The sequence below is a fragment of the Cebus imitator genome, unplaced genomic scaffold (assembly GCF_001604975.1).
Source record: "Cebus imitator isolate Cc_AM_T3 unplaced genomic scaffold, Cebus_imitator-1.0 Scaffold39, whole genome shotgun sequence".
Taxonomy (NCBI): Eukaryota; Metazoa; Chordata; class Mammalia; order Primates; family Cebidae; genus Cebus; species Cebus imitator.
In genome coordinates this window covers 8485786-8510439 of record NW_016107354.1, presented here as the reverse complement: position 1 = coordinate 8510439, position 24654 = coordinate 8485786, and the positions used below count along the sequence as shown (strand labels likewise).

The following is a 24654-nucleotide window of genomic DNA, read 5'->3' as shown; positions in this document are numbered from 1 at the left end:
CAGGCACGTGCCACCATGCCCAGCTAATTTTTTGTATTTTAGTAGAGACGGGGTTTCACCATGTTGACCAGGATGGTCTCGATCTCTTGACCTCGTGATCCACCCGCCTCGGCCTCCCAGAGTGCTGGGATTACAGGCTTGAGCCACCGCGCCCGGCCATATTTTCTAAAATCATTAAGAAAAAATAATTGGCCACTCCAAAATAACAATTAATCCTTGCCAAGCAAGAGTGATAGCTAGTGAGAGAGGGGACCCTCTGAGTTGAGTCACTGCTCTCTGGGTTGGTGATTGATTGTCAGATGGAAACCTGGTGCTGACCCAACCCCAGGGATTTTAATGGGGCTGGTTATTCTTGGAGACAGCCACCAAGGCATGGAATTCCCGTCTCGCTGTAGAAAGCCAAGAAAATTACTCACAGGTCATGTTGGTGAACCAGCTCAAAGGAGAGGAGATTCAGGGGTCTCCTTGACAGTCGGCTGTACTGCAACTCAGTCCATGAGTCTTTTTCTCCCTTTGGAAATGTTAATTCCCACACAGCTAGTGTTGGTCTCTCTCTCTCTCTCTCTCTCTCTCTCTCTCTCTCTCTCTCTCTCTGTCACTGTCTGTCTCTCCAGCTCTCCCAGTTCCAGGATGCAGACAGGATGCAGGCCATAATTTCTGTTCATTCTTTCTCCCATTGGACCTTGGCTCAACTTCCAACTCAGTGGTTTGTTTTGGGTTTACTTGGAGAGGAAAAGGTGGTTCTTGAGAGTTTCTAGAGCATCGTCCATCAGACTCCTCAGTGCACAGTCCTGTATCTCCAGTGAGCCATACAGGCTCTCTTTAATTTTATTCACTTATTTACTTCCTTTTATGCCCCACTGCTGTGGCCCCTCTCTCTATAGTTAACGTGTTTAATTAGTATGTTTTGTTTCTACATGTCCTTGCAGAATGGGTGACATTTTTTGTGTCTATATTTTTAATTGTGCCTATTGTACTGTGTTAATTCTTGTTCTTTTTACTCCACACCGTGTTTCTAAGTTCCTCCACGGTGCCGTGGGTACTCTGATCCTTTGCTCCTAAGGGCTGCACAGCACTCCCCAAGATGCCCTGAACACTTGGCCACCAGCTCCCCCAGCCACGGGCTTGCAGATTCTCTACTCCCCCTCCCCGACCAAAGGTAGCGCAGGAGGGAACACTGGCTTACATGCTCCCTTGGGCACTGTGTGAGGATTTATTTGACATTTGCACCTTAGAGTGCTCAGTGACTATGTGGACTCTTTTAACCTAGCCTTACAGTCCTATAACATCACTTCTGCCACCTTCACTCCATCAGGGCAATCAGCCAGAGAGGGGACATAGATGCCACCTATTGATGGGAGAAATGGTGAAGAATTACAGACATATTTTAAGACCACAACAGGAATTAAGTTACAGAGAGGTTAAAGAACTTGCCTAAGTCATATAGCTGATAAATGCATCCTAGAGCAGAACCACCAGTTTCTAGACTTTTCTGCTTCCATACTGGTTCCAACAGAGGATCTGGAAGAAGAGAAAACTAGAAAGTGTGGGTAGAGCCTGGGGAGGTAAACAGGGGTCAGAGCATCCTGATCCTTTGTCATTAGCCATACCAAAGGCAAGGATTTTGGTCTTTATCCTAAGAACAAAGGGAAGCCATTGAATTAAACTAAAACAAGGGGTTCAGATTTATTTTTAAATAGCAGTGGATCTTTAGAGGTAGAAGGACCCCTAAAAAACTTCTAAAAAACCCCTAGTCCCACTCTTTGAATTGATAGGACACTTGGAAGACCCCCTGAGGTAGTGAGATAGATGCCCAAGATCATACAGCCAGCTAGTGCAGGCCCCCGACACCCTGAGAATGTGGTGTGTGAGCCTATCAAGTTGCAAAGGCCATCTGATGGTGGCAGCCTCTGGAGGCTTGGGATTCGCCCACCCTGGTGTCCTGGGGGTAGAAGAGTTCACCTCCTGTCACCTGGACTTTCCTAGACCTCTGAGGGCATTTAACAGGACCCTTCAAAGAATCCCAAGCCAGGACCCAGCCTTCCACTGCCATGGGGCCTCAAGCCTTAGGCCTTCCAGATATCCACAGGCAATCCCTGTTGAACTTCATATGCTAGCTTAATGAGAGAGCTGAACTAGAGGCTTAAAGATGAGCATGGCAGTCCTGGTTTTGCCTCTTATTCTCTGGACCTCAACAATTTTCTCATCTTTGAAATGAGAGGATGGAGCAAGATGCTCTCTCAAGTCCGTCTCTTCCTCCCCACGTGTTTGTGCTTAAGCCTCAGGCACTGGGGACCTCTGGTACCTCACTTCCCCAGGGCCTCTGCTGTCAGTTCTTTCAGTTCTCAGCATGGGCAGCTGATGGGAGAAGCATGCCCTCAGAGTTTCATTGACCCTTTTCACCCTCATACTTCTGGGCCTCCACGCCAAAGAGGCTCAGATAACTGAGCCTTTGTTTGCAGCAACAAAGCTGTTTGCAATTTCAGATAGAACCATTTTATTGTATCATATCCAAAGAGTACTTGAGTTGTGTTTTGTTCTGAAAGCTCAATAGCATTCTGGACTTAATTAGCTGGCAGTGACAAAGCTCCCCCATCCCCAGTCCATGCCCACTCCATCCACCGACCCCAGTTGCCGGCCAACAGCTTCAAAGCCTCTGTTCACATCCAGGTGGGGCACCCATCGTCCTCCTGGGGGACTCACCAGGCAGATGAAAGGGAAATCCTTACTGCTGCCTCTCCCTCATGCTTCTCTTTCCCCATCATCTCTAGATTCTGGCTACCATTTATTGAGTATTCATTATGTCCCAGGCAGCAGATTAAGCATTTTGCACATTTTAATTTATGGCATCCTCAAAGTCCTATGAAGAACTTTATTTTGTTGTTTTGTTGTTGTTGTTGTTATTTTTAAGATGGAGTTTTGCACTTGTCACCCAGGCTAGAGTGCAATGGCATGCTCTCTGGCTTACTGCAAACTCTGCCTCCCAGCTTCAATTGATTCTCCTGCCTAAGCCTCTGGAGTAGCTGGGACTACAGGCACGCACCACCATGCCCAGCTAATTTTTGTATTTTCAGTAAAGACGGGGTTTCACCATGTTGGCTGGGCTGGTCTCGAACTCCTGACCTCACATAATCTGCCCGCCTTCACCTCCCAAAGTGCTGGGATTACAGATGTGAGCCATCGCGCTCGGTGACTACATGGACTCTTCTAACCTAGCCTCACAATCCCATAACATCACTTCTGCCACCTTCACTACATCAGGGCAATCAGCCAGAGAGGGGACACAGATGCCACCTATTGATGGGAGAAATGGTGAAGAACTACAGACATATTTTAAAACCACAGCAGGAATTAAGTTACAGAAAGGTTAAAGAACTTGCCTAAGTCATGTAGCTGATAAATGGTGAGCACCCATGTGTTAGTCTAGAATCTTCTTATCTCAAATTTGATTCCTTTCCCACCCCCATCCGGCCTGCCTGGGAAATGTAGAGATGAACAAGACTCGGGCCCTGCCTTCAGCTGGCTTACCATCTGAGATGGACTCGCTGCCAGCCCAAGCCCTTATTATCTTCTACCTCCTCCTGTGGATTTCTTGGTCATGTTGCTCACTGATCAGTAGGACTAACAGAGTGGAGGGGCTGCAGGGAGCCAGTACACATTCCCAGAACTCCAAGTCTACCATCCATTTGTGTTTGCCTTTGCTGGGAGAAGCTAGAAATTTTTCCCACCAGGGCTTCTCTCACTAGGATACCTGTTGGTCGGTGCTGAGGTTGAAACATAGAACATCTTGAAGGCAGGAGATCATCTTGGTCAAGGGCCAGGCATAGAGCACGTGCATGGTGAGTGTTTGCCATGTTTCAGGGGCTCTCCTCTTCAGCACCATATACCCTCTAACACCTAGTTTGCCTGCTACACACCCCCAAAAGGTCGCAGAAAATGGAAGGCCACCACCATCCTCTCCCAATAAGTACAGAGACCACAGCAGTGCCCAGCAAGTCCAGGCTCTTCCTCTCAGTCCCACAGGACTGCTGAGGCTGTAATATTGCGACGGCAAGAGTAGCTGATTGGGGCTATTCCTTCTAGACTCTTCCACCACGCCACCCTTCTCAGTTCCTCTAGCAGTGCCTCCTTAGATTCTGGACCTATCCAAGCAAAACTTCAAAATAGGCCTGGTAGGCAAACCTGTTCCACACATCCCCCTTGTGGGTTTGCAGACCCTTCTGTGGAATAAGAGAAAAATTATAGACTGTGGAGACCCACCAACCTGGGTTCAAGTCACAGTTTTGTTGCTGCCTGGCTCTGTGATCCCAGGCAAGTCACTTAGCCTCTCTGTGCCTCAGTGGCTCCCCATGCAAAACATAGGCAATCATGTCAACCTGCAGCACTGCTGTGAGTATTGAACAGCATAAGACTGACAATGTGCCTGGCTCCACGCTGGCAGGATAGGAGCATAAGGGGGGGGCAAATCCTCCCTGTGGATTCACCCCTCCACAGGGCAGAGCTTTTGGGAAGTTGCCCAAGGTCACCCCTACTGCTCCACACCTCCCTCCATCCCCACAGTGAGATAGGAGCAACAATCCCATTAACAAGAAGTCAGTGTCTACCGGTGGCATTTTGGACACAGTGACAGGCCATGGAGCGCAGCACCATCACCCAGGTGGTTGAGGGTTGAGGGTGCTAGAGACTTGTTAACAGTGATGTGGTGTGGGAGGCAGAATGCCTGGTCCTAGACATAGGGAGTTAGCCTCATCTAGTGTGTGGCTAATAGCATGGGCTCTGGAAGCAGATTGCCTGGGTTCTAGTCTTAGCTTCCACCCATTTGTTAGCAGACCTTGGCCGAGTGACTTAACTTCCCTATGCCTCAGTTTCCTCATGTGTACAATGGAGGTAAGAGCAGCGCCTACCTTCTGGGATTGTTGTGAGGATGAAATGTGTTAATACATGCAGAGCACTTGGAGCAGCACCCAGCACACAGTAAGTCTTCAACATCCAGGCTCTGCCTTTGGCTGACTGTTGACCTTGGGCAAACCACTTACCCTCTCTGGGCCTCTTTCTCCATCTGAGAAGTTAATGAGCTGACCCACACCCAGATATCCCTCGGGGCCCGTCAGGCTCTGACAGTGAGGAAGGAGTTCAGGAAGTCCAGGCAGGTCTGAGTGTCATGTTCTTTTGAGCAGGGCTCCCTGTGACTGCTGGACACATTGGGAAGGGAAGAAAAGCTAACTGGGACAGAGCTTCCTAATTCATGTAAACAGGAACAGGCTGAGCCAGCCTTCCACTCCAGTTCCGGTGGGCTGGCAGCCTGGGAACTCAAAGAATGAGTCACTGACAGGAGCAGCCACAGTTCTGGAGCTCAGGCAGTGCCAGTTCCAGGGCACAGAGTAGCTGCAGAGTTCAATGGTGGGATTTGGGAGCTGGGTGACAGGAGAGGGGTCACAGTGTTTCCCTGTGCCCCGGGTGAAAACTGAAGGCCATTTGCCTGCATGCCATACCCAGGATCCTACAGCTTTGGCCTGCGATACTGAGCTTTGCCTTCCAGGGCATCTTTCCCTCCCTCCATACCACACGTATACTTTGAGGCTCCATCAGCTGGGGACCAGGCACAAAATCTGCACCATCACCCACCCCCATGCAGCTGATTAAGGTTCAGGGTTCCACCCCACACCTGCCCCAGACACAGGAGCTCCCTGCCTTGCTGCAGTGACCCTTTTCTGAGAAGCCGCATGGCAAAATGGAAACACCGCTTGATGCTGGGAAGCCCTGGGTTTGAATCTCAGGTCTGCAGTTACTTGGGCAAGACACTTAACCTCCCTAAGCCTTGATTTTTCTGGCCTGGAAAATCCCTTCATCCTGTGCAAGAGGCGAGCCCATGATGTTAAATCACTTGTCAGCAAGCTGCCTCTGAGTCAGGGTTTCATGCGTGGCAAAGCAGCTATCTCGCTGTGAACTATTGAAAAGCCAGCCCTTGACACAAGCAGCCGCCTCTCACTGACAAAACAGGGCTGGTGATGATCATGTCTACCTCATAGGGCTGCCGAAAGAAGCAAATGCAGTTGCGTGTGCAGAAGCACTTTGGGAACTGCACAGATTCAGCCCGGTGAGGTGGTATTATTCCCAGAACAAGGCAGTGAGTAAAGGAGAGAACAGGAAAATGATACGAGCTGACGTCATCTCTAGGAGCAGGACAGAGCCCAAAAGAACAAATGGGCCTAGGACCACAATGGTCAGTGTACGCAGGAGCTGTTTTCTTCACTGCTGTATCTCCAGAGCCTAGCCCAGTGCTTGGCAAAGTAGGCACACAGTAAATGCTTTTCTGAATTGCATGACGTTGAATCTCTGTGTTCCCAGTGCTTGACGTATTATAATTGGTGCTCAATAAATGTGTGTTGGACTCATGCACAAATCAACAGAGACTAAAACCAGAGTGGCAGGCTCCTAGCCCAGTTTTCCATCTTTGAAACTAACACCGCTTTCTGTCACAGACACCCACTGCCCACCCCTGAGATCCGGGGTTCTTAATCTGAGGTCCATGCCTCTCCCCAAAAATTATATGCAGGATTTAGTGTATGTTTGAAACATGTCTTGCTGGATTTAAAAAGTCAGATTTCTACCCAGAAAAACATCTAAATGAACCCTGCTGTGAAAGATGTACATCTACCAGGTGCCCAGTAAATACCCATCAGTTGGATGCATCTGGTCCCCAGGGCTGCCAGGTGAACAATAGTTTAAAAAAAAACCTTTTTTATTGTACTTCAGGTTTTGGGGTACATGTGCAGATCATGCAGGACTGTTGCATAGGTACACTGTCTCTGAGATACACATTTAGGCCCTAGAGCCTGCAGTTTTTCCTACCACCTCCATAATGTGCAAGGCAGTTAACTGGTCTTTCATATGCAAAAGTGATGATCACACATTATCCAAGGGACCTGCCTTCTGAGTGGCTCTTTGGCTGCTAGGTGGGTCTCATACAGCCACGAATACTCTGTCAATCTCTTGTATCCCAGCATATGCATTTAGATGTGACAGGCGGGAGTCAAGGCCTAAAACCTGAGAATCCTAACTAAGCTTCGTGATATCAACTCAGAACTTTGATCTTTTTGAAAAAAATATTTTTCTCACTACAAATACATCTGTGCATGTGTCTGTGTATGTATACACACACATATATATTTACTAGTAGAGCAAATTAAGATATGTAAATGAGGGCCGGGCGCGGTGGCTCATACCTGTAATCCCAGCACTTTGGGAGCCCGAGGCAGGTGGATGACGAGGTCAAGAGATCGAGACCATCCTGGTCAACATGGTGAGGCCCCATCTCTACTAAAAATACAAAAAATTAGCTGGGCATGGTGGCGCGTGCCTGTAATCCCAGCTACGCAGGAGGCTGAGGCAGGAGAATTGCCTGAACCCAGGAGGCAGAGGTTGCGGTGAGCCAAGACTGCGCCATTGCACTCCAGCCTGAGTAACAAGAGTGAAACTCCATCTCAAAAAAAAAAAAAAAAGGATATGTAAATGAAATCACCTATACTCTCACCCCAACCCAAAGAACCGGTGTTACTACCTGGGTTTAGTCTTCCCATTTACTGTGTGCCAAGCATTCACTGCCCCATGCTATACGACCTCTATCTCATGTTAACCTCTAATATCACATCAGGTATTTGCTATCCTTTTACAGACATATTTATACTTTCTTAATTTTTAAGGTCAGTGAGATCACACTGTTTTGTAACCTTGCCTTTCTTAGTCCATACCATCAAAATTGTTTCCCATGTTATTAAATATTCATCGGCAGAGTCATTTATAATGGCTGCATGATGTTTTATTGCAGTCAAGTTCCATGCTTCTCAGACTGGGGTGCATGTACCCCTGAGGGCAAAGCCACAGGATAAATGTCACACATCCTCCTGAAGCAAAATTTGTGATTCGAAGCTTTAGGAGAAGGAAATGAAACCCCTTATTTTCATATCAAAATGAGTACAAATCCATTGTAGAATGTAGAACAACCCTGTGTCTTAAACAATGCAGGCTGAGTGCGGTGGTTGACACCTGTAATCCCAGCACTTTGGGAGGCCAAGTCGGGTGAGTCACCTGAGGTCAGGAGTTTAAGACCAGCCTGGCCAACATGGTGAAACCCCATCTCTGCTAAAAACACAAAAATTGGCCAGGCGCAGTGACTCATGCCTGTAGTCCCAGCTACTCAGGAGGCTGAGGCAGGAGAATTGCTTGAACCTGGGAGGCAGAGGTTGCAGTAGCCGAGATCACACTACTAAACTCCAGCCTCGGCAACAGAGAAACACACTCGATCTCAAAATAAAAAATGCAGTAAAGTCCAAGATCATGTTATTCCCCATAGGCCCATGTTCCTTCTCCTCTGAGGTCTGCAGAAACATCTAAGAAGTGCTGAATTCTAGATCAAGCGCTTCTTTTTACAGATAAGGAAACTGACACCCAGGGAAAATAAGGTATTGCCCAAGGTCTACAATATGTGCTCACAGAACCAAGGCACTGAAGCCAGGAGACCCCTGGGTGTGTTCCTTTCCACCCTTACATATGAGGCATCACCTGTCAACTGTGTGTGGGCAGAGACCTTGCCCCTTGAGAAATCAACCCTCTGCTTATCAATAGTAGGAACTCTTGCCTTCCACGTGATAGGGAAGGTGTCTTTTAGCAGCAGCTTTTCCTTTTTCATCTTGTTCCCAGGAACTGAGCTGACTGCTCAGGTGGTCAGTAGCTATAATCTCCATGGACAAAGGTAGATGCCTTCCCATGACCCTCTTAGACTCCATTGGCACTTAGATTTATTGCTTAATGCACTGTATTATAAACATGTCTCTACTGGTCTATTTTAGCCACGAGACTGGAGCCTTCTGAAGGCAAGAATTATGTGTGAGCATTATAATCTGCCATTTATTGGGGACTTACTAAATGCTGAACACTATGCTAGGTGTTTCATCTGTAGTATCTAAAACAGCTTTTCAAAGTATGTATGATTATCTCCATTTATCAGGCAAAACAACTGAGTAAAAGAGTACCATTTGCCCATCAGCGTTCACTCATCTAGTAAACATGTATTGTAGCCTTACACACCAGGATTTGTGCTACATACCTTAGACATCAGGATGAACAAAGTTGATACTGCTCTACCCTCATGGAACTTCTTGGTGGGTAGAGGAGATGATATTCAAAAATTATTTTACAACCCATGGCAAGTATAATGTAGCCTGGAGCCTATCTGACTGCCCTGGATTGAACCCACCTCCACCCTTACCAGCTAGGCGACCTTGGACAGCTCTGTTAACCTCTCTGCACCTTGTCTTCCTCTTCTGCAAAATGGGGATAATAGTAGTAGAAACTCCATAGATGTACTGTGAAAAATAAAGAAATCAACCCATGGGCCAAGCTCCGTGGCTCTTGCCTGTAATCCCAGCACTTTGGGAGGCCGAGGCTGGCAGATCACCTGAGGTCGGGAGTTCGAGACCAGCCTGACCAACATGGAGAAACCCCAACTCTACTAAAAATACAAAATTAGCCAGGCATGGTGACTCATGCCTGTAATCCAATCTACTTGGGAAGCTGAGGCAGGGGAATTGCTTGAACCTGGGAGGTGGAAGTTGTGGTGAGCCGAGATCATGCCATTGCACTCCAGCCTGGGCAACAAGAGTGAAACTTCATCTCAAAAACAAAAAAAAGAAAGAAAGAAATTAACCCCTGTAAAGCATGTAGAGAAGGGCCCTGTACATTCTAGGCATATTGCTGCTGGTGGTGATATGAAGGAGAGGCATGGGGTGCTTGTGTGTGTTAGGGCAGGACCTACTTCAGGGGACATCTGATTGGGATCTACAAGATGAATAGGAGTTACCTTGGCAAAGTGTGTGGGAGGCATAGGAGGGAGCAGGGTGTTGGAGGGATGTTCCAGGCAGAGGGAATAGTGTGTCACAGCATAGGGGGCGGGCTTACCTAAGGAGCTGCAAGGAGTGCAGCTGAAAGGGGCCTGTGTGGGAAGAGGGGCCTGCGCTACAAATACAGCTCCAGGACCTGGGCTGTCTACACCACAGTCTTTATCTAGGCCACGGGCGGTGTTCAGTAAATGTCTGTCAAGTGAGCGAGCCACTCATGGACAAACAGCTATGTTGGGCTCACATGGTTCTGTTGTCACCCTAGCCCATTGTCGCATTACACCATGACATGTGGACAGTCCCTTCCCAGCTGTCAAACTGTACATATCCATGTTTTTGTCCCTCTCTTCTTGACAGTAAACTAAATCCTATGAATTTGGGTACAGACCTCCAGTATCTGGGACTCACTGAGGTGGGTGTAGCTGGAATCCCCATGCTCTAGCCAGTGGCTCAGATCTAGGCCAAGAGTATTCAGACTCTTCAGTAGTAGAACTCTACCTTGAAATAATCTGAGCAGAAATCCAGTATATGGCACAGGGACAGGCAGAGCTCCTGCCCTTGAGAAGCAGACAATTGGCCTCAGCCCTGTGCAGCTGAGAAAACACAAGGGCTCTGTAAAGCACAGTTAGAAAAATAAGAGTTAGACCCGAACCCCATTTTCAGGTGGGGAAACTTAAGACCCAGAAAGGGAGTGACTCTCCGGAGGTCACACCAGCTAGGGACAGACCCAGAACTGGCCCCAGACATCTGGTATCAATTCTGCTACACCAAGATTTCCCTGCATTTCTCCCTAACTGCCCCCAGCCCCTCAGTGTGCAGGGAGCCTTGAGATGGTCTAGGGACACGTGGCTGTGGTCTTGTCAAGAGTCCAGCCTCCAGTCCCAGTTACGGCATGGCCCGCAAGAAACAAAAGTCCACAGGGCAGGCGTGGGTGGGTTGCTCAGGGTCACGGCCTGGTTATGCCCTGTCTTTTTTTTTTTTTTTTTTTTTTTTTTTTTTTTTTTTTTTTTGGTGCTGCTGCTTCTCTTTTAATTGAGTTTGAGGTGGTTGTTTTTTGTTTCCTTAAAAAATGGAAAAGAATGAAGCTGCATAAATACAACTATATTAACTCCCTGAAAAACCTCCTGCCATTTTAACTCTGTTACTGGAGAAATAAAAGAGAAATAATTTGTCCACCCACACTTAGCTCTTTCTGACGAAGGTAGGTGAATATTGCTTTGCTAATCGAGGGTGACTGCTGGAAGTGGAGCCACGCTGACTGATCCCAGATTGAGAGGCAGCCACAGCCGCCCCAAAAGGAACGGCCCGCCCAGGTGGCAAAGCCCTGCTCGTGGACAGGGCCAGAGTCATCGGCCCGCACGTCCCATCTTCCACAGGTCTCCCCCAGCCGGTAGTGATGGAGGCACTGGACAAGGTCGAAAGGCTCCAGGACTCACCAAGAGAGATGCCGCCACCCCTTCCTCCCTCACCGCCCTCAGATCCAGCTCAGAAGCCACCACCTCGAGGCGCCGGGAGCCACTCCCTCACTGTCAGGAGCAGCCTGTGCCTGTTCGCTGCCTCACAGTTCCTGGTAAGGATGGCACAGGCCTCACAGGGGCCTGGAGAGAGGGCGGGCAGAGGGCCAGCCTCCCACTTCCTCCCCAGGATGGCCACCTGGAAGGCAGGATGATGAGGGGCCTCCCTGGTGTTCCTTAGGACTGGGATGAGGGGAAGGCTGGAATTCTGAGCTACCATGTCAGCAGCTGAAGCCTCACACCCTGCCTCCCTAACCCGAGAATCCGGGACATAGGGCCTCCCCGTACTTGACTTCCCAGTCCTGCAGGGTTCTCCCAAGAACGCCTGTCTGTGGAGGCCTTTCTGGGAGACTTCCCTTTTGATGTGTATATTTGTGAGGTCCCCTCTGGAAAGGGCTTTCTCTTGGTTCCCTTCAGTCAGCTTTTCTTCAAGGAGAGTCCTGAGGCCTCCCCTGGGCACACGGCACCGGGGCCCTGCTCTCAGCTGCCCAGTCTGGACCTTAGAGGTTCAGGAGCCTCCATGCAGGGCCAGGTTGAGGCTGCAGGTGAGCTGTGCTGGGGGAACACAGGGGAAGGGGGCCGGCACCGTATTCAGCCTGCTCCCCTGTGCCCCAGCTTGCCTGCGGGGTGCTCTGGTTCAGCGGCTATGGCCACATCTGGTCACAGAACGCCACAAACCTCGTCTCCTCTTTGCTAATGCTCCTGAAACAGCTGGGACCCACGGTGAGTAAGCTTTGGGGAGTCCTGGGATAGGAGGGATCTATTGGGGGGCCTCCAGTCTCACCCTCTCCAACCTCTGGATGGGCTTCTCTGAGTTCAGAGGATACTTCCAAGCCCCTGAAGCTCTTCTGCCTGCTCCCCACCCCAGACCTGGAACACGATTTTCAGATTGTTGGTTTTGTCATCATTGCGAGAGCTGAGAACTCTGCCCCCACCACCACCCTGACCTGTTTGTCTGATGTTCCCCAGGCCTGGCTTGGCTCTGGGACCTGGGGAGTCCCCAGTCTGCTGCTCATCTCTCTGTCCCTGGGCCTCGTCCTCGTTACCACCCTGGTAAGGCACCTCCTGACCCTAACCTCAAAGCTGTCCTCCCATCTGACCTCCAGGCTGGATGTTCTGAGTGGGGCAAGGAGGGATACCTGCCTCTTTGCACAAGTGCGCCAGCCTAGGGCAAAAGCCTCCTTCTTTCTGAAAATTGGATTGCAGTATCTGGTCTATGGAAAGAGGATGAGAAAGGGAGAAGACTGGTGTAGGAACCCCCAACTCTCCCTGAGGAGGCCTGAAGCCACAAGAAACAGATGGCTGGGAGAAGGAGGGGCAGGAAGGGGGAGTGGGCATGGGGCCTCCCATCCAGGCCAGGGGTAGTGGCTTGTGGACAGCTCCCAGGAGAACAGAGCTGCTCTAGACACACTGGGGGAGGGGGGGTGGTCAATCTCGTGGGTACTCCAGGAACATGGGGTGGGGGGCAGCCAGTGCGGTCCCAGATCTGTGATGCTATACACCCCAACCAGGTGTGGCACCTCCTGAGGACACCCCCAGAGCCACCCACCCCACTGCCTCCTGAGGACAGGCGCCAGTCAGTGAGCCGCCAGCCCTCCTTTACCTACTCTGAGTGGATGGAGGAGAAAGTTGAAGATGACTTCCTGGACCTGGACCCGGTGCCTGAGACTCCTGTGTTTGATTGTGTGATGGACATCAAGCCTGAGGCTGATCCCGCCTCGCTCACCGTCAAGTCCATGGGTCTGCAGGAGAGGTGGGAGGGGTGGAGGAGGGGTGGGCTCCACGGGCCCTCAAGCTGTTAGCTCCTGATCAGAAGAGTGGATGTCTGACTCTGATTCCCAGTGCTCAGGGCAGAGCCGGCCTCATAGCTTAGCCAGTGTAGACACGTGCTCTCCAGGTCATTCATAGAGATCAAAGTGCCCCAAGATGAATGCTGAGATATACTGTTACTGCCCATGCACACATAGGTGTACACATGTTCACACACACTGTCCCATGCTCAAGCAAGTTTGGGTTTTTTTCCTTGCTGCAGGACTTGTCAGGGCCTTTAACATGCTTGTGTTCATTGTAAATCAGCAAGGGGGCAGTATGTGGCATTTCTCAAGGTCACTTGACCACAGAACTCTTTTTTTTTTTTTAACTTTGGATTGAGGTAATACATGTGCAGTGTTGTTCCCTGAGCATATTGCATGATGCCGAGGTTTGGGGTACAAATGATCCCATCACCCAGGTACTGAGCATAGTACCCAGCAGTTAATTTTTCAGCCCTTGCCCACCTCTCTTCCTTCCTCCTCTAGTAGTCCCCAGTTTCTATTGTTGCCCTGTTTATGTCCCTGAGTAACCAATTAGAACTGTTTTTATAGGGTATCTCATACTGTTCCGCAGAGCACACTCTGGGAAGTGTAGACACCCTCTTTTCAGAGTCTAGGTGGCTAAGCCAGATCACATCAAGTTTGAGTTACCCACGTGATGTCCTGGGAAGAACACTGGGTGTGGAGTCAGGAAACCTAGCTTTGTGTTTCAGCTCCCTTACTGGGAGAGCCTGGACAACTCATGGCCCTTCATGGGGACATGGGGACTCAGTTTCCCCTTCTATGTAATGAGGGCCCATCCTGTGCAGTGGTCTGAGACACTGAGTGTAGTAGAGCTTGCCCAGTGTAGACATCCTTGTGGCCACCATGCTGCTCGTGGAACTCCCTCCTTCCTAGCAGCCGAGTGTCCTGGCCTCTCGTGGACAACATGTCCTTGACTTACTGGCAGCCTCGTCCCAGGGCTACTAGGCCATCCTGGAGAGGGTCTGGAGCCATCCTTTTTGGCCCAAGACCTGCTTCTGTGCTCCAGGCAGATATCCCCTCTCTGAGCTTCCTGGGGACCACAGGGTGAACTGCCTCCAGTGGTGATAGAGGAGAGTCCAGGGTAAGGCCATGTTGAGGTGGCTTTGGATGGAATTTTAGAACTGGAGCCCCAAAGCCCCACTAAGTTAGCATCTCCATTGCAGGAGGCGGGAAATAGGGAGTCAGGCCAATGCCTCAGGGCTGAGATTCATGCTTCTTTGACAGGGGGTCTTGTCACACTCACACTCTTCTTCCTTGAGCCCACCGTGTTCCCAGCTGATCTCTCCCTCCCTCATTTTCCCACCCCTGAAGCCCCCAGCTCATGCCCACCCCTCTGCCTCTGAGACTTACTCTCCCTTTCCTGGTCCTTCAGGAGGGGCTCCAATGTCTCGCTGACCCTGGACATGTGCACTCCGGGCTGCAACGAGGAGGGCTTTGGCTATCTCATGTCCCCACGGGAGGAGTCAGCTCGCGAGTACCTGCTCAGCGCCTCCCGCGTCCTCCACGCAGAAGAGCTTCACGAAAAGGCCCTGGACCCTTTCCTGCTGCAGGCGGAATTCTTTGTGAGTTCCCTTGAGCCGGCCACCCCACTGTGTACAGACCCATGTCGATCATCCACCTAGCCAGGTGGTGGAGCGTGGTGCCTGGAACTCAGCATCTGCTGTAGATTAGTATCACTTTATGATCAGCTCTCCTACCATCTTGGGCAAGCTGCTTTCCCTCTGAGCTTCAGTTTCCTCATCTGGAAAATGGGGATAAAAACAATAGGGTTGTTGCAAAGATTAAAGAGACTAATAGCATGAGCAGAGCGCCCAGCCAGGTGATGCAGGTACAGTGGCAGTGCTAAGTCTTTATTGCCCACTGCTGTGCTTTGAAAGCCATAGAGAACCTTCACTCTGACTCTTCTGTTTTCCCGCTCTCCTCCTGCCAAGCATTGTTCTTCTGCCTTTGAAATCGCTCCAGTCACCTCCTCTCCTTACCCCCGCTGAGGCTCTAACTTAGGTCCTAATCACCTCCCCACTGACTTCTGTCCCGGCCTGAGGCTGACCCTGCCTCGCTCACCGTCCTATTGGACTTTGAGGGGCTCAATAAATGGCACCCCTGTTTACGTGCCTGAGTGCACAGCCAGTGAAGAGCTAAGGCATAGGAGGTCACAGTGTTACCTTTATTGTCAATAACACACAGATTGGAAATGAGGCTTAGCGGGGTGTAGCAAGAGTGAGCCTCCCAATACTGAGACCTGGAATGAGACGCACTTTCCACCCACCGCAGGGGTACCAGCACATCTCCCTGAGGGCACCCCTATAATTCTTTCCTGGCAGGAGGGCCCTGAGAGAAGGAGAAAGGAAGGGGCTGAGGCCCAAAAGCTCCGTTCCTCAACCAAATTCACCAAACAGGTAACTCCCCACTTCTGTGAGCAGGAATGGGCGAGAGGCCGAGAGTATTTGGGGCAAGTTCCTCCTGATAGAAGCCAGAGGGGTAAGGAAGCAGGTGCCTCCTCCCTCTCAGCTCCCTTCCTTTGGCCTCTGCCCTGGGCCTGTCTGGACCAGGTAGCTCCCCTCTGTGAGAAGACCTCCATCACCATCTGATCTGCTGCTCCAAGTTCTCCAAAACTTGGCACCACCTGCATACACCATCAGCACACCTCACCTGGTGTGGCCCCAGCCTCCTTTCCCAGCCTATGCCCCATGCCCCACCCCTACAGGGACTGTCCACTTCAAACTGGGCCAGCCCCACCTGTGTCTTTCTCCTGCCATGCCTTTATTCACATCATCACCCACTCCAGATGCCTCTAGAAAGCCTTCCTCGACCACCCCAGCCTCAGCTCCCGCTCTGAGCCCCCACTGCCGTCATCTCCCCTTTGAGAAAGAATTACATCCTCTACCTCATTTCCTGTTCACTGGGTCATTGTCGAGGAAGGAGCGTGGCCTGAGCACCCGCTCTGGGGCCAGTTTTGTACGTGTTGTATTTTTCTTTTGATTCTCAAAACCCTGGAAAGTGTTATGATCCTCATTTTACAAAGCCCATACTTAATATGTCCAAAAACAATGAACAGTGTGAAGCTGGTGCAGTCAGGGAGCTAAGCTGGTGGACAGACTGGAAGGAAATGCAGAGGCAAGGGGCATGGGGAGTCATCCAGAGGGTGGCAGGAGGAGACAGACTCAGAGGTGAACTTTAAAGGGTGGGAACAACTTGGAGAGCTGGGGGTAGGAGAGACCGGTACCCCCAGGAGGCAGAATGTCACAAGCTCAGACCCAGAGCCAGGACTGAGAACAGCAGATGAACAACAGGGGAGAAACAGGCATAACTGGAAGTAAAGAGAGGCCACATTTGAGAAGCCCTCACGTGCCAGGAGAGAGGTTCAGACTCAGAGCTCTGGACACAGACAGTGGTTGGGAGGTGCAGATACTCCTGGGATCTCAGAAGGAGGCTTCTCTCCTGCTGGAGAATCAGGGAGGGCTTCTCAGAGGAGGTGGTATATGAGATGAGGCGGGGGTGGGTATTATCAGAGAGCGAGCAGCATGAACCGAGGTCCCGAGATAGGGATACCCAGGGGAAGAATGCTTCCCAGGGAGCGTGGAAGAAGGCAGCAATTGGCCAGGTCACTTTTTGTTTTATTCTTCATTCATCAGCTATTTATTGACTGTCTACCATCTGCCAGGCTGCCCCTCCATAAACAATAGTCATTACAATATTTCTTATGCACTCGGCGTGAGCCAGGCCCTGTTCTGAATGCTTTGTGAGCACTAACTCTCTTAATGGTAATGTTTGTTGAATGAATGCATACACTCAAGCCAGCCCCTGGGTTAGGAGTTGAGGGTACAGCAGCCTCTGGATTCAAACGTGTGTGGACCCATAGCTGCTCACACCCCATGTCTTCCTTCCGCAGGAAATCCCCATGAATTTTGTGGATCCAAAAGAGTACGACATCCCTGGGCTGGTGCGGAAGAACCGGTACAAAACCATACTTCCCAGTGAGTACTCACCGCCCCGGGGGATGGAGGCGGGCTCAGCTTCACCTGGGAACCCCCTCACCCTAAGGAGGACTGTCAGCCCATAGCTGGGCCTCCAGGGCTGAGGGGATACTCATTACTGAAGGAGAAGAGGCAGTGGGCTAGGGTGCTGGCTGAAGGGAAATACCACCCCCGTGAGGGCAGAGGCAAGTTTGCTTCCTCACACAGCACCCTGGTCCTTTGCCCTGCCTGGCCACACGTTGTGCTGGGCCCTGTAGAAACCCAGAGAGAAAGGGTGGTGATGACAGCAGCTCCTAGCCATGGTGTGGTATCTGAAAGGTCACCTTCCGTATCCTTTATCTTTTCAGAGTGGGCAGATTTTAAGGAAAGGAAATTAAGGCTTAGCGAGGTTATTAAGTGGCTCATCCGCAGTCCCATGGCTAGGAAGTGCAGAGCTGAATTTCAGACCTGGGCCTCTGTGATCCCAGGGTCAGGCTCTCTGTCTACACTGTGTGGAGTGTGGTCGGATCGTAAGCCCTCTAACAGGGAGATCCACTCCCACGGGCGAATGAGATCTCTCTGCCAGGGAGTGAGCTCCCTTGTTACTCAGTGTGTTCAGGTGAGGCTACATGAGCAGTCCCCTTGAAGGTCTAAAAGGGGTTTTCCTCCTTTGGGGGCAGTTAGAACAAGTGACCTGATCCTCCTCTTTTAGCCCTGGGGTATCATTTTCAGATAACTTTTATGAAGAAGCCTCAATGAGCCTGCCATCTTCGCCAAGTTCTGACCCCAGGCCTCAGGGCTACCTTGGGGGTTGACTTGTTGAAAGTGAATCCCCATAAACTTATTCCATTCAGTTTGTGGAGTAGCAAGGCTTTTAAAAAGCAATTTTGCCATCAGCATCTCCAACAACATGTAAGATGTCATGACTTATTTTTAACTTTTAAAATATCGACTCGTAGTTGCTATGGTTATGCAGTCTCTAGGTAGTTCCAGTTAAAGCGCCATTTAAGGCCAGGATGCATTATTCGGGGCTGCTCACCTCTTCCCTCATCTTGCCCTCCCTCATTCCAGCCCTACCTGGAGGGAGGAACTCCTAGAACCTTGGGCTTTGCTGGCCACTCAGAATGGCCACTCGGCGAAGGTGGGAGCAGACCAGGACTCCATGCAGTCCCCACTGCATTCTGAGAGGCTCGAACTGCCTCCAGCCATGCCCTGAGCCTCCAGGCCCCCGAGCCCAATAGAGGATGTTGTCTGTGTCCAGCAAGAATTGACCCTGTCCTCTCAGAGGCTGGGTTGCGGGGCAGAGGGCAGGTGAGGTTTAGCAGAGGCTGCCTCTCAGATCCAGGGCACCGTGCGGTTTGTTCTCTCATTCACTGGACACACATTTCCTCGGCTCCTGTCCCAGGGACTGAAGATTTACATGTAAACAGGACACAGACTCTGTGCACAAGGAGCTTCCAGCCTATGGGGGAGACAGGTCCATGCACACTTAAAGTCAGAGTGATCAGTAACCCAACAGGCAACATTGAGAACAAGATGCTGGGAGCAATTTCTGTCCCCTTCTCCACTGTGTCCCAAGCATCGAAACAGTGCTGCCTGGCATGTGGTAGACGTTCTGCACCTGTTTGGATTGTTTTAATTTTTGTAGAGATGGAGGTCTGGCTCTGTTGACCAGGCTGGTCTCAAACTTCTGGCTTCAAGCTGTCCTCGCCTGCCTCAGCCTCCCAACGTGCTGGGATTATAGGCTTGAGACACCATGCCCGGCTCTGCACCTATTTGAATGAATGAATGAATGATCTCTCTCAAATCAACATCCTCTTATCCAGCCTCACTGCCAAATGATGTTTTGGGGGTTAGAGCTTTCATGTTGCCCAATTCCAGGGGACACCATTTACATAGACTACATTGATGTAAGCGCCCCCTGGAGCTGTGCCAGGCTGGACAGCCCTGTGATCCTTGGCACTTCTTACTTGGATCATTGTGATAAAACTCTTAATGGGTCTGCTGGCTCCCACAGTCTCCTCTCCATCTTCCATTGCCACCAAAATTATGCAAAACAGAAATCTAATTGTGTTCTCTGCCTTAAATGCCATCATTGTCACCCTTGTAATCCTCAGGTTTAAGTCCAGCTTTTTTTTCCTTTTTCTTTTTCTTTTTCTTTTTTTGAGACAGAGTCTCACTCCGTTGCCCAGGCTGGAGTATAGTAGCATGATCTCGGCTCACTGAAACCTCTGCCTCCCGGGCTAAAGCGATTTCCAGCTATTTTTTGTACTTTTAGGAGAAACAGAGTTTCACCATGTTTGGCCAGGCTGGTCTCAAACTCCTGACCTCAAGTGATCCGCCCACCTCAGCCTCTCAAAGTGCTGGGATTACAGGCATGAGCCACCCCGCCCGGCCTAAGTCCAGCTTTCTAGGCCTGGTTTATATGACCCTTTGTCACCTGGTTCCTCGCCAGCCTCACCTCTCACCACTCCCACCCTGCCCTGTGCACATGAATCTGACAGAACAGCATTGCCTGCAGCTGGCCCATACAGAGCTTCCTGCCCCTCTCTGCTGCAGGTCCCCCAGAAGCCCCCCTCCCGCTTACCCTCACTCCTCTCCATCCCTGCCACCCTCTAATCCCACTTCACAAGAACTGCTTCCAAATCACCTGCCAAAACCTCAGGCAGTGGGGTTGAGCTAAAGAGGTGAAGCTTGCGCCCTGTACCTCCCCTATTTCTCCTACCTGGTTGGGATCCTTCTTTTTATCCTTTGACTTGCGGAACTTGTAATAATGGCAATAATACCAGCAACTGATGCTGTGTGCTGGCCAAGTTACTGGTATAAGGACTCTAGTTGTTAAGGTTCATTCCTTTAACATTTACAAGATAAACATGGTCCTTGTGGAATGACCATCCGCAGGTTACAGATGAGGCCCAGGGAGATGAAGTCACTCGTCCACGTTGACGCCGCTAGCGAGGCAGAATCAGGATTTGAACCTAGCCTCTCCAGCTCTCTTCATGAATCCCCTGTGCTGCCTTTGAGAGCCTCCTAATGTGCACACTAGAAATGCCTTTAGTCCCGTCCTTCATATTACAGGGAAACTGAGTCCTGGACAAGTGGACTGATAACAAAACTAAACCGGAACCCAGGACTCTGGGCCCCCAGCCAGCTTCCCTGCTTACCCCATGCAACCTCAGTCTCAGCCTCTGCAGGTTGAGAGAATAGTCCATACAGGGAGGCTGTAGCTGGAACAAAACAAAATCTACTCCAGGAAGAAGAGCAGGGTTGGGGCTGGGCACAGTGGCTCATGCCTGTCATCCCAGCACATTGAGAAGCCAAGGCAGGAGGATCACTTGAGCCAGGAAGTGGAGACCAGCCTAGTCAACAGAGCAAGACCTCATCTCCATTAAAAAAAAAAAATTGTTTAATTTAGCCAGGTGCAATGGCGCATGGCTATAGTCCTACTTACTCAGGAGGTTGAAGCAGGAGGATCACTCGAGCCCAGGAGTTTGAGGCAGCAGTGAGCCATGATCGTACCACTGCACTCCATCCTGAGTGACAGAGACCCTTTTACAATAGGATTTGACATGTAAATAAATTGAAAAAAAAAAAACCACCTTTTTGCACATGTGCACATAAGGCTAAGCCCCTACAATCTCATTTCAGATAGGGAGACTATCGTTTCCATCTTAATAGCCTCCCTCAACTTTCTAACCCCAAATCTTAACAGCCCTTTATATTTACAAATCACTTTACAGTTTATACAGAACTTTCACATCTGTCTTCTCATTTATCTTCCCAACAGCCGAAGGACGTAGGCATCTTTGCCTCCATTTGAAAGATAGGAAAACTGAGGCTTAGAAAGGCCATGTGTTTTACAAGCCTGCACAGCAAGCCAATGACAGTGTGTACTCAAGCTGGCTGTCTCTTGCTGTCCAAGATCTTTACAGGCATTTCCCTAGGTAATTCCATTCTTGGCTTAGCCTTCTCCTCTTCAGAAGATGCAGTGAGTACAGGGCAGCTTAAGGCGCACAGGCTAAGGAAGGTACTAATCCTACAGAGGTAGAGACCCAGGACCCCTCTCTCCTTCCACCCTCCTCCTCATCCTGAGTCCTCACCTGTAAAATGAACCATGAATGGGTCAGTGTTTTGCCACTGGGCAAGGGAAGGAAGAACTGCTCAGGTCCCAGAAGAAATGTGGGTATCCTGGAATAGGCTAGAGGAGGTGGGCCCTGCACCAGAGGGCCCAGCTTCCAGCCTTACCTGTCTCCCACCACCCCAGACCCTCACAGCAGAGTGTGTCTGACGTCACCAGACCCTGACGACCCTCTGAGTTCCTACATTAATGCCAACTATATCCGGGTATGTATTCCCATCCTGACGGCCTCTTGCTGAAGGGAAGGCCTGAGTTGATGGGATCCATCCTCCAGCCTTGTCCCTATGCCAGTCTGGCTCCTGCCAGCTCCTGGGAAGAGCCCAAGTGTGGGGACGGGGTCCCGGGAGCACTGTCTCTGACCCTGACAGCCTGGACTTGGCTGGCCGCAGGGCTACGGTGGGGAGGAGAAGGTGTACATCGCCACTCAGGGACCCATCGTCAGCACGGTCGCCGACTTCTGGCACATGGTGTGGCAGGAGCACACGCCCATCATTGTCATGATCACCAACATCGAGGAGATGAACGAGGTAGGCACCCCAGCCCCATTCCGAGTATCTGCAACATTGCGCCCTACACTAAGTGTCTTGTTCTGAAATTAATCTTTATGACAATCTCATGAGGTCGGCGGTGTTCACTCCGATGAGGAGATGCAAGGCTCGGTGAGGTTAAGTCATTTGCTCAGGGCCTCACAGATAGCGGCATGCCTGGTGGTGGCCTCTCCACCTCCGGTGCCCGTGACCTTAAACACAGCACTCTGCTGCCTCTCAGCCTGCCAGGACAGGTGTTGGCTACTCCTATGCCCATAAGGGTCCATTTAACTGAATCTCCATAAAAGGTCCCATTTAACCGAATCTCCATCCTTCATATGGGTAGCACTTCTGTTTTCCAGAGGAAAAAACTAAGGCTCAGGAAAGGGAAGTAGCTTGTAGAGTCTGCAGCTGAGATTTGAACCCAGCACCCTGTAGCAGCAACCCTGTTGCCCTTGTATATCTCTCCGCTGGCCCTGGAGGGTGTTGGGGAGAGTGTGGGAAGGGAACAGGATTGCATGGGAGCCTGATCTGGGCCCCTGCAGAAATGCACCGAGTATTGGCCGGAGGAGCAGGTGGTGTACGACGGTGTTGAGATCACTGTGCAGAAAGTCATTCACACTGAGGATTACCGGCTTCGACTCATCTCCCTCAAGGTGAGGCCTGGGGCAGGGCTGGGCGAGGCTGAGGACGAGTGTCGGGGATTAACTGGGGACTCCACAGAAAACAGGTCCCCAAAGTCCACTGTAGCTGACAGAAAAGCCAGTGTCACTCCCAGATTTCTAGTAAGTACAGATGAGTAAGTGGTGAATGGACTTGGGGGCCAGAGGTAGAACCAGACCCCTTGCATCTCTGGGTCTTTAGTTGCATTTCATGCTGTTGGGCTCTCTCTCTACCTGTCATTCATAATGCCTTCTAGCTATGCTTCAGACGTTCCCAAGGCCAGGACTGTCTGGATGAGGTGATTTCAGCAGCCTCCAGCACTGTCCTTATAATTGAGGGTTCATCATGACTTTTTGAGATCCGGCCGAGAAATCTCTCTTCACCTGGGATGCTGGGCTTCTGGCCTGTAATGCCCAATCTGTCCACAAGAGGGCAGGCACTCTTTGCTGCCTTGGGGTTGCACAGGGAGGCTGTGGTTACAGAAAACAAGAAAAAGGAAGATACACAAAATATAAGCAATACAAAACAGCCCAGAAGAGTGGGGGAAGGTATCCTCCCACCCTGAAGTTGTGCTTCTTCCAAGATCAGCGTAATAGAGGAGGCTATTCCTTTGGAATTGGGATTAGTGGATTCTGTTTGTGAGAAATGACAAGACCCATGTTTAAGGAAGGCTATAATAACCCCAAAGGCTGGAAGAGACAAGCCAGGCACCAGGAAGCTGATGCTGTATCCAGGAGCAACCAAGGAAGTTCATTGATGCTGACAGCCACAGGGGCTACTGAGCACAAGACCTGAGACTTGGCCCTCTGAGTTGCCCCCTCTCCCACTGGATAGAGGCTAGGGAAGGTGTCGAGAGCATCTCAGCCCCCAGAAAGCAGTGCCCTATACCCCCAAGCAGCTCTAAGATCCAGGACTTGTTGGAGGGTATGAAGGGTCAGGAAACAAAGAGCAGAGGCAGTGGTGGCTGTCACAGCCAGGTAACCCAGGACCTGAGAAACTGGCTTCCTGGGTAGAAATTCCCCAGAAAGCTCCACTCACCACCGGCCTGTGAGCACCCACCCCTTATGGGAGCCGGGCTGTAGGAACTGGGGGCGGGTGGTGTATAAAAAAATAATATGCTTTCTCAGCTTGGAAAGTTGTAAAAAAAATAAAAATAAAATAATAATAAAGAAATGCCCCAGAAAGGCTGAGATGAGGCAGGGGGATGTCATGGGGATGGTAAGGGAAGAACCAGGGCATCCTGGAGTTTGAGGGAATTTACTTTTGTCCATAAACCATTACAAGCACCTGGCCTGAGCTTGGTTCTGGGTTGGGTACTGTGAACACACAGCTGCCCAAAGCCTGGACTCTCTCCTTGAGAAGCATGTATAAGATGGTAAGTGCTGAGCTAGAGATAGGTATATAGGATATAGGCTATGTATATCGTATGTGTGTATAATCATGTATATATAGAAGAAAGACCCTCTGCCAGCTAATGTGCTCAGGGAGGGCTTCCTGTAAGTGGTGGTGCTGAATGGGGTCTTGAAGGATAAGTAAGCAACAAGTGAGGAGAGCATTCCCAGCAAAGAGAAAAATAGAAGTAAGGGCATGGAAGACGGAACACTTGTGTGCATGTGTATGTGCACGTGTGTTTGCGTGTGCTGCTGAGAGTTTACCTACAAACCTTTTGGAGCGCGGGAGCATTGAGCACAAGCATGCAGGGGAAGGAGATGTATCTGGAAGGGCAGGCCCTGTAGCAGGTATCTTACTTGCCAGGCAAAGGGCTAAGGAGAGTGGGGCTTATTCTGAGAGCTGTGAGAGATACTGAAGGGTGCTGTGGTCTGCCCAGGCCGCTATAACAAAATACCGTAGACCAGGCAGCTTACAAACAACAGGTTTATGTTTCATAGTTCTGGAGGCTGGGAAGTCCAAGATCAAGGCACCATGACCCTGGTGAGGGCCCACGTCCAGGGTCATGTCCTCACATGGCAGGAGTGAAAGCTCACTGGGGCCCCTTTTATAAAGGCACCGATCCCATTCATGAGGGCTCTCCTCTCATGGCTTAATCACCTCACAAAGGCCCTCCCTTCCAATACCACCATGTTCGGGATTTGGTTTCAACATGTGAACTTAGGGAGACACACATTCA

At 50.5% G+C, this 24654-nt stretch overlaps 1 protein-coding gene across 8 annotated transcripts in view; it reads left to right on the top strand.

Annotated features, from left to right (window-relative positions):
* Positions 1 to 24654, top strand: part of PTPN5 (protein tyrosine phosphatase non-receptor type 5) — a 64496-nt gene that overhangs the window by 37330 nt on the left and 2512 nt on the right. For 3 of the 8 annotated variants that reach the window (XM_017525883.1, XM_017525884.1, XM_017525886.2), the window contains 10 exons: positions 11273 to 11466; positions 12026 to 12133; positions 12380 to 12463; positions 12922 to 13163; positions 14618 to 14807; positions 15567 to 15641; positions 17135 to 17219; positions 21463 to 21542; positions 21726 to 21863; positions 22409 to 22519. In XM_017525883.1, the coding sequence (XP_017381372.1) occupies positions 11273 to 11466; positions 12026 to 12133; positions 12380 to 12463; positions 12922 to 13163; positions 14618 to 14807; positions 15567 to 15641; positions 17135 to 17219; positions 21463 to 21542; positions 21726 to 21863; positions 22409 to 22519 (1307 nt within the window). Of the gene's footprint in view, positions 1 to 47; positions 53 to 11272; positions 11467 to 12025; positions 12134 to 12379; positions 12464 to 12921; positions 13164 to 14617; positions 14808 to 15566; positions 15642 to 17134; positions 17220 to 21462; positions 21543 to 21725; positions 21864 to 22408; positions 22520 to 24654 lie in introns of all 8 variants that reach the window. The other 5 variants (XM_017525885.2, XM_017525888.2, XM_037737546.1 and 2 more) reach the window with 4 other exon arrangements.